The sequence below is a fragment of the Myotis brandtii genome, unplaced genomic scaffold, assembly GCF_000412655.1.
Source record: "Myotis brandtii unplaced genomic scaffold, ASM41265v1 scaffold929, whole genome shotgun sequence".
In the NCBI taxonomy this organism is placed as follows: Eukaryota; Metazoa; Chordata; class Mammalia; order Chiroptera; family Vespertilionidae; genus Myotis; species Myotis brandtii.
The window spans coordinates 61,787-71,071 of NW_005371832.1; the positions used below are offsets into that span (position 1 = coordinate 61,787).

At 41.7% G+C, this 9,285-nt stretch overlaps 1 protein-coding gene across 1 annotated transcript in view; it reads right to left on the reverse strand.

Annotated features, from left to right (window-relative positions):
- GLTSCR1L (GLTSCR1-like) overlaps nt 1-9,285 on the reverse strand; it is a 43,226-nt gene that overhangs the window by 32,076 nt on the left and 1,865 nt on the right. The window contains exon 4 of the mRNA XM_014532996.1: nt 5,110-6,783. Within this exon, the coding sequence (XP_014388482.1) occupies nt 5,110-6,783 (1,674 nt within the window). The remainder of the gene's footprint in view (nt 1-5,109; nt 6,784-9,285) is intronic.

Below are 9,285 nucleotides of genomic sequence, written 5' to 3' on the forward strand. Positions count from 1 at the left end.
TGGGTCATGCCAAACCATTTAGCCTGAATCTCGTCCCAAGGAGACAATCAGATAACGCTATACCGAGGGCCAATCTACTCCATCACTGACCTGGGCTGCTGTAGGCTAAAGAGACAGGGTAATAAATGAAATCAGTGCTTTCTGACTGGTTTCTAGAGGGAAGCATTATTATAAAGGACATTATTGGCCCACATGGGAGAAATCTGGTACTTTTGTTAGAGTAATGTTACAGTTCTTGGGTGTAATAGTGATATCATGGGTGCGTTGAAGGTCCTTGTTCTTAGGGGATACCTGCTGAGTATTTAGGGCTAAGGGCTCATGGGTGAGAGGCTGATTTACTTTCAAATGTGCAATTACTTTCAAATGATTCAGAGAAAAAAGTATGCGCGCATGTGTGTCCGGGTGTACAGTGACACAGACACCCACAGATCAAGCAAATGGCGCAAAACCTAAACACCTGGTGAATGCAGGTGAGTGGATGGGTTTGCTGTATTCTTCCAGCTTTTCTGTGGGTCTGGAAGTTTTCATGATGCAAAAGGTGGGGTGGAGACTTACGTTCACTCTACAAGAAGCTGGCTACATTGGTTGCCTGCAAGCGGCTGGGTGGCTGGAGGACAGGAGGAGGCACATTTTTCACTGTAGCGTACACCTTTCTGTGCCTTTTGAATTTTGAATCCAAGTTGGTCCGAAGTTTGTGGGTTATTGTTAAGCTGAATTTTGAATCCAACAAAGGATTCCCTATTATCTATACTGAAATAAAGTTTGTATTTAAAAACTTACTCCTCTGTAATATGAACCCTTTATAGTAGCGGTTCTCAACCTGTGGGTCGCGGCCCCTTTTGGCGGTCGAACGACCCTTTCACAGGGGTCGCCTAAGACCATCCCGCATATCAGATATTTACATTACGATTCATAACAGTAGCAACATTACAGTTATGAAGTAGCAACGAAAAGAATTTTATGGTTGGGGGTCACAACATGAGGAACTGTATTTAAAGGGCCAGAAGGTTGAGAACCACTGCTTTATAGTATCAAAGCTTGCTGAATTAAATTTTCCCAAATAGACAAACACTAAGGCCCCTGATGATGGTATTTTTTCATTAAATGTTCTATAAAGAAAGTAATACTAAAATTATAGAGTAAAAGAGTTGCTGTTAGTGTCTGTGGCTATCCTGGAGTTAGAATGCCAGGGGACACCTCACCAGTCCTTCCCAATCCATGCTGCACCCAAGGCCACAACCTTATCCAACACACCTGCTGCTTCAGCCGCTCCCCAAAGCCCACAGCATGAACACACCTGACATCATGCAACTGACCTAGTGCCCAACACTTTCTTGGCATAAAAATCACAGATTACTTTGGCGCTGTCAATGTAGGCTTCTTGTTACCTTTGGAGAATTGCAACTTTGGGGAGGCAGAGATAGTTCTTTCCCCACTGAAGCATTTTTTTTTTAAAGGAAGGAAAAGAAATGACTATGCTATGTAAGTAATTACAGTAACAAACCTAAAGCAGATCAATACACACTGATATAAAATTATCCTCAAGTGGTGCTTGTATGTACCTGTGTTCTCTGGGAAAATACAGAGAGCCTAGAAACAGTTGGCCCTGGGAGGGAAACTTGGGGAAGGAAGACGGACTTTTCACTTTAAACTATTTTGGAACGGTTTTTAATTTTTACCAATTGCATGCTTTACTTATTTTTTTTTTAATGCACAAAAATGGTTTGATAAATGGTGTCCAGGTATCACCTGCCCTATGAGGGGTGAGTTTTTAAAACTAGAAAAATGAGAATAATCTATAATTCCACCACCCAGAGAATTGCTAATGTTCTAGTACATTTCCTTCTCATCAAGTTTCTGGTGTTTTGTAAGCAAAAGGGTCTTCTGTTTTCTAATTTGCCACATTGTCTCTCCCTATCATTTTTCTAGAAGTGAAAACAAATTTTTTATTAAAAAAATTTACATTTTAACATGTACTTTAATTATTTTATACTTAAATGTGCACTTAAAATTATCTTGTAAACCTTTCCCCAAATCTTTATTTTTTGAAAACATTTTAAATGGCTACATAGTACTTCATCATATCCAATCATTCTCCTATTATTAGACATTTGGGTTTTTAGAAAATATTTTTTTGCCAAGTATCTATAGTATGCTCTATTTGGAGTAAGAAAAGAGAGGAAACAATAGTGTATCTGCTTAGCTGTAGAAAAATAGCATAGGATAAATAAACTAGAAACTAGCCCAGCGGGTGTGGCTCAGTGGTTGAGTGTTGATCTGTGAATCAGGAGGTCGGGGTTCGATTCCCAGTCAGGGCACATGCCCAGGTTGTGGGCTTGATCCCTAGTTGGGGGGGCGTGATTGGTGTGAGAGACAGCCAATCAATGATTATCTCTCATCACTGATGCTTCTATCTCTCTTTCCCTCTCACTTCCTCTCTGAAATCAATAAAAAGATATTAATAAAAGAAAAAAGAAATTGGCTCCTTTAAGAAATGGTTGATTCCAGGGCAGAGGCATGCACAGTAAGAAAGGAACAAGGAACATTTTGTTCTGCCAGAAATTAAAGAACGTGCTCAAAGCATGATGCAAACATGTCAGAAGGACCAGCAGCCAATTTGGAGGGGTGCCCACTGGCTATCAAATTCAACTGAGCATCAAGCCCTGGCCAGTGTGGCTCAGTTGGTTGGGTGTCGTCTGGTGCACCGAAGGGTTGCCGGGTCCATTCCTGGTCAGGACACATGCCCAGGTTGTGGGCCCAATCCCCAATAGAGGAGGCAGCCGATCGATCGATCGATATTTCGCTCTCACATCCATATTTCTCTCTCTCTCCCTCCCTCTTCTTCCTCTCTCTCTAAAAATCAATAAAAATATTTTTTAAATAATAAATAAAATAAACTGAGCATCAAAATAAATGACTAACAATTTATAACCCATTGAATAAAATAAGAATCTATGAGTTCATACTGATATAAACAAACATATAAGTAAAAGGGGGAGAAGGAAAAGCTTTTTCTTAGATTACAATGCCAACAATTAATGCAGAATAAGTGATGGAATCAGAAAATCTGTATTTGGTGACCATCACAATAATAGCCGATTCAGTAATAACGGATTCAATTAGGAATTATCAATAATTATCAATGGGAGCTTAAACAAGTGTATACAAATCTGATGAGCAACTGGATATCCAGTTTCACAGTATTTCCCAGAAGAGACTTATTAAGATGCATCAGTCACCATCATAAGCAAGTGTTCAAAGGTAACATCACCAGTAATGGGACAGTCATGCTGTGAGGACACATCCTTCCTGTGCCAATCCTACCAAAACTGTAGGCCCACATCTAATCCCAAAGAAATATCAGAGAAATCCAAATTCAGGGACATTCCATAAAATAATTAGTTGGTACTCTTCAAAAATATAAAGGGCAGGAAAGCCAAAGAAAGATAGAGAAACTATTACAGACAAAGATATGACAAGAAAACTAGACAGTAATCCTGGATTGGATCCTAGACCATAAAATCAACACAAAATCATTTTTTCTTTTTTGCTAAAAGGAATATTACTGTGAACATTGACTAAATCTGAATAAGGTCTGTAGATTAGATAATATTTTTTTCCTCAAAGCTGATTTCTTGATTTTGATAACTATAGTAAGGTTATGTAGGGAAATATCTCTGTTTTTATAAAATAAACACTGAAGTCCAAAGTATTTAGGAGTTAAGGACATCATGCCTGCAATTAACTCTAAAAAATTATGGTAAAGGGTTTGTAAAAATTCTTTATACTATTCTTGCTACTTTTCTATAAGTCTGACATTATTTTAAAACACATACACACAATGCACGTACACACACACACACACACACACACACACACACACATCCCTTTGGTACCAAAGATAATACACTGAACATCCTTGATCATAAATAATCTTTGCTTCCTTAGGATTCTGAGTAGAATTACTAAATCAAAGGTATACAGCTTAAAATATTGATGCGTATGGTAGAGAAGTTTTTGCATACCTCTAACTGTGGAGGAGCAAGGCAGTGGAAACGGAGGACTGAGAGATTAGACTGTGGGGTGAAAGCAGGTGTGTAACTGGAACTAAGGAATGCGCTCACAATGAGTGGGAACCAAATGCTAGGTTGGGCAGATGGGGGTGAGGGATCAAAGCTGATGACATGAGACTCTTCAGAAACATAACCCTCAAAAAAGAAAGAAACATAACCCTCATGTGGTTTAGCTGATGGGCCACTGTAATTTACGTACACAATGGCATGGTAAGAGCGGACTCCGGTATTGGTCAAATGACAGTGCCTTGCATCCCTCCCTCTATATGCAACCCCCCAGTGCAAGCCAGTTATTCACCATTGAGTCACAGCGGGTACCTGAGCCTTTCTGATTGGCACCCAAGACCAACTACAACTTCTCCACCAAGTACATAGTCCTATGACCTAATGGCTTTGCTATATGATGTGTTAATAAACAATCTAAAATAAGAATTCATTTTAAATGCCCATAATACGTTCAACCAAGTACATATAGTAAGTCCTCACTTAAAGTAGTTAATAGGTTCTGTGACTTTAAGTGAAACTACGTATAATGAAACCAGTTTTTCCACAGGCTAACTGATGTAAACAATAGTTAAGTTCCTACAGCATCTCATCGTTGTAACAAAACAATGTTGAATGAAACGTTGTTACTCAAGGACCTGCTATATATTAATTTGCTTCTTATTGAATAATTGCTATTTGCCAGCGACTAAGTGCTTCATGTGGGTTCTACCATTTAATCCTCCAAATAACTCCATGGGGGTGGTAGTAGCATTATGTCCATTTCACTGATGAGGAAAATTAAGTCTAGAGAAGTAAGTTAAGGTCAGACTTGATCCATGTCATAAAGCTTAGAGTCAAATCCATGAACCTGACTCTGGAGTCTTCACTCAAAACCACAATGCTATGCTGGATAAAAAAATTTTCATTGAGGAGAATAAAGGCAATGAATCATACATCGGGAAATTGGGAGGAACATGATAGTCTATTAAAATACAAATCCCACTTTTCCCTTTCGCAATCAGCCAAGCACTCATCGATAAAGGGAGCGTACCTGACAGAAGAACTGCTGCTGGGCTCCTGCTCCCGGTGCGTTACTGAAGGTGCTGGTAGGTTTGGAAGAAGCAGCTGGAAGACGATGAGACGCACTGACCGGTACTGGAGTCCTGTTTGGCTGGGTCAGCGGATCTCCTGTAAAGTTTGATCCTGATGCACCCGACTGAACCGCAGACCCAAGACTAGGATGGACAGTGCTGGACGAGCTAACAGGGAACCGACTAGGTCCTGACATGCTTGTCACTGAGGGCATGGGGGTGAAGCCAGGTCTTCCCTGGGAGACGCTGCTCTGCCCAGGCGACAGGTGTAAGACCGTTGGTGATGCCTGTTGCAAGGGCATCTGTCCACCAACAATCTGAGGGGAGGCATGATTGACTATCACTGGACTTCCAGAGGCGGCAAACGTCTGCCCAGACACCAGCTGGACGGTGCTCTGGTTGTTCAGCATCTGCCCGGAATACGGTTGGTTGGTCCTGAGCATGTTGGAAGAGTTTCTGTTCAACATTACATGCTCTGAGGCCGCTTGGCCAGAAATGAGCTGAGAAGATTGGGCCTGAACAAGCTGCCCATTTATGGTCTGGACGTGATGTACCGAGTTGGAGCTGACGGAAAGGCTTGTGGGTACGAGGAACTGACTTTGGGGGGTGTGAGACTGGCCCATGGGAGAGTGAATGACGATACTACCCGCGGCGCTGCTCACTGGCTGTGAGGTGACTGGTTTCCTTGTGTTCTGTTGGTTTACGACGTTCACAGACATGTGCGGACCAACGACTGAGCCCTGGGGTGAGCTCGCAGAGGCAAAAGAGATCCCTTGCTGCACGTGATGCTGCTGTATTCCCAAATTGTTCACATTGTACGTATTTTGCTGGCCCATCTGGATGGGCTTTGGCTGGATGTTTATTGGGACTTTGTTTGAATTTGGTGCGAGACCCCTCTGTATGATGATGTTATGCACAGGTAAAGATGTTTGAAAATTTGTGCTGTTAAACGGAACAGTAACAGGCTGTGCTACTGGACTGGAACTCGAGTTCCCAAACAAGGAGTTGCCATTGGGAGTCTGTCTATGTACCAGAAGTCCTCCACTCACATTGGATGGGGCTTGCTGCCCGCTGCCCTTTAATATGATTTGAGATCCATCTAGGTTGTTAATAGTCATCATGGAAGGTTGATTACCAAATGACCCAATTAACTGTATCTGACCAGAACCACTCAGCTGACCGCTATTAGACAAGTGCTGGCTGGGCACGCTGATCCCCACGTGTTGCATAAATCCATGTTGCACACCCACTGTATTGCTTGCAAACGATGCTCCAACAGGCACGTGAGTCACCCCTATAGGCTGCAGCGTCTGACCTGAGTAATTAGAAACATTAGAAGCCTGAGTATAGGATGCTGATGAAGAAGGATGAAGCTGAGCTTGTGCAAACTGCTGGCTTGAACCTATACTGGCATCCAAATATGCCTCTTCTGCCAACGTCTGCTCAGTGATATTGGCCTCCTGCAAGGATTTCTGAAGGATGTCAAAAGGTTGGTCCTCACTGAGATCAGGAAGAGGAGAAGACTCAAGTTCATCTTCAAGAAACTGAAGGCTATTGGAAAGGGGCAGTCCATCACTGGGCCCTTCTCCAAGCTGGCTGCTCACAGCTTTGAGGGATGACTTAGGATCAGCATTCTATTAAAAAAAAAAAAGCAATATGTTACATGGCATATCCAACCTTTGAAAGAGATTCTTATAAAAAAATTAATCTCACTTCTGAATACAAATAAAGCATGGCAGTTTGAACACAACTCTCCAAACTGCTCACCTTATTCTCATACTGTATTTCCTTACTCATGATGTTGAACATTACTTTTGCAATTATATACATTCATTGCTCTGGTAAATCAGTTTATAGAAAACAGATAAATAACAGAAAGATACTGACAACTATCTGGAGTTTAGCTTCATTTAAAAAAATTATTTAGAGAATGAGAGAGAGAGAGAAACACACAATGATTTGTTGTTCCACCCATCCATGCATTCATTGCTTGATTCTTGTACGTGCCCTGACCAGGGATTGAACCCACAACCTTGGTGTACTGGGATGACGCTCTAATCAACTGAGCTACCTGGCCAGGGCTAACTTCATTTTTTTGAGATACTGGCACAGACTTTAATTTTCATAATTGCTTCCAGTCCAAGGCTTAAGCTCAACTCAGCCTGGGGTAGGTATGTATTGAGGAGATGGCCATGTCTAGTCCTTTGTACAATGGGAGTCTAAGTGAGTTTTGGGAGTTCAAGGTGTTGCTCTATGAGAGATCCAGAAGGTATCAGATTCAGCCCTATCTTTCAAGGCTTCTCAGAACTCCAGTTCTAACCTCCCCACCCAGGCAAGACCAGTCCAGGAAAAATTAGCTTCCTACATAAAATGAGTAAATGGTCATTTGATTTCTTAGAAGTGATCAGCTTATTATAATGCTTTAAAAACTGCTTCAGCATCCTATTCAAAAGCAAGTCTCTCAACATTTATTTATCAAGCACCCTCTTATGTGTTTGTTTCTGTCCTTAAGGAAAACATATTCCAACTAGAGACAACAATATAGGCATATGAAGGGAACTGAACACGGTCACTCATAAATAAGATACATTCTCACTATTCCAGCAGTTTTTCCTGGGACATGTCAAACTTATAAAAGATACGGACTCTATCCCTCATCTTGGAGCCTGTGAAGGCGTACTGGGAACAGGACTTCTACAATGACAAATGGGTGTGAAAGGCTGTGGTCCAAGGCCATTAAAAATTTGTTTTGTTTTGTTCTGTTAATCCTCACCCGAGGATATTTTACTTCCATTTATTTATTTTTTTTTAGAGAAAGTAGAAGGGAGGAAGGGAGCGGGGAGAGAGAGAGAAACATCGATGTGAGAGATACATTAACTGCTTGTCTCCCACACACACTCCAACCGGGCTGGGATCAAACTGGAAACCCAGGTACTTGCCCTTGACTGGGAATCAAACCCACAACACTTCGGTGCGTGGGCCGACGCTCTAACTAACCACTGAGAAACACCGGCCAGGGCCAAGGGCATTTTTGCTGGCTATAAGTGGGGTCTCTGAAATTACTTCGAGAGAGACGATGAGCGAGAGAGAAAAAAACACAATGATTTGTTGATCCACCCATCTTTTGCTTTTTTTTTTTTTTTAACCATTTGTACTCCATAAGCATCTATAGACGCAAGCGGCGGACCTTTTTAAATTAAATTCAAGATATCGTGGCAGTTAACTGGTTAATTTTTAAAAATATGTTTTTATTGATTTTTAGAGAGGGATAAAGAGATAGAAACATCTATGAGACAGCAACATCAATTGACTGCCTCCTGCATGTCCTCTACTGGGAATCAAACCAGTGACCTCTTGGTTCATGAGTCAACACTCAACCACTGAGCCACACTGGCCGGGCGAGGATATGTTGTTTATTGATTTTGAGAGAGAGAGAAAGAGAGAGAGAGAAACATCAATTGGTAGCCTATGGTATCCTCCCCGCCCAGGGATTGAACCTGAATCCTAGGAATCGAAACCACAACCTTTTTGGTGTATGAAATAATGGTCCAATCAACTGAGCCACCGGGCCAGGGCACACCCAGTTCTTAAAATTGAAGGTGTTCATACTGGAGATGAAACTGAATTCTACCTAGACACAAGGTGTGGTTATGTGTATAAGGCAGAGAACAGCACAGTGACTCCTGGTGGCAAACCGAACAAAACCAGAGTAGCCTGGGCCAGGAACTCGTGCTCATGGAAACAGTGGCATGACTTGGGCCAAGTCCCAAAGTAACCTCCCTGCTAAGGTCATTGGACACAGAATCATGTAATGCTGTAACCCTCAGGGACTTAAATGTATTGAAAAGTAAATAAATAAAAGTGAATTTGTTCTCTTGTTAAAAAAAAGATATGGAATCAACAGCTATTTAAAATAAGGTGAATTGCCCTAACCGGTTTGGCTCAGTAGATAGAGCGCTGGCCTGTGGACTGAAGGGTCCCAGGTTCGATTCTGGTCAAGGGCATGTACCTTGGTTGCGGGCACATCCCCAGTGGGAGGTGTGCAGGAGGCAGCTGATTGATGTTTCTCTCTCATCGATGTTTCTAACTCTCTATCCCTCTCCCTTCCTCTCTGTAAAAAATCAATAAAATATATT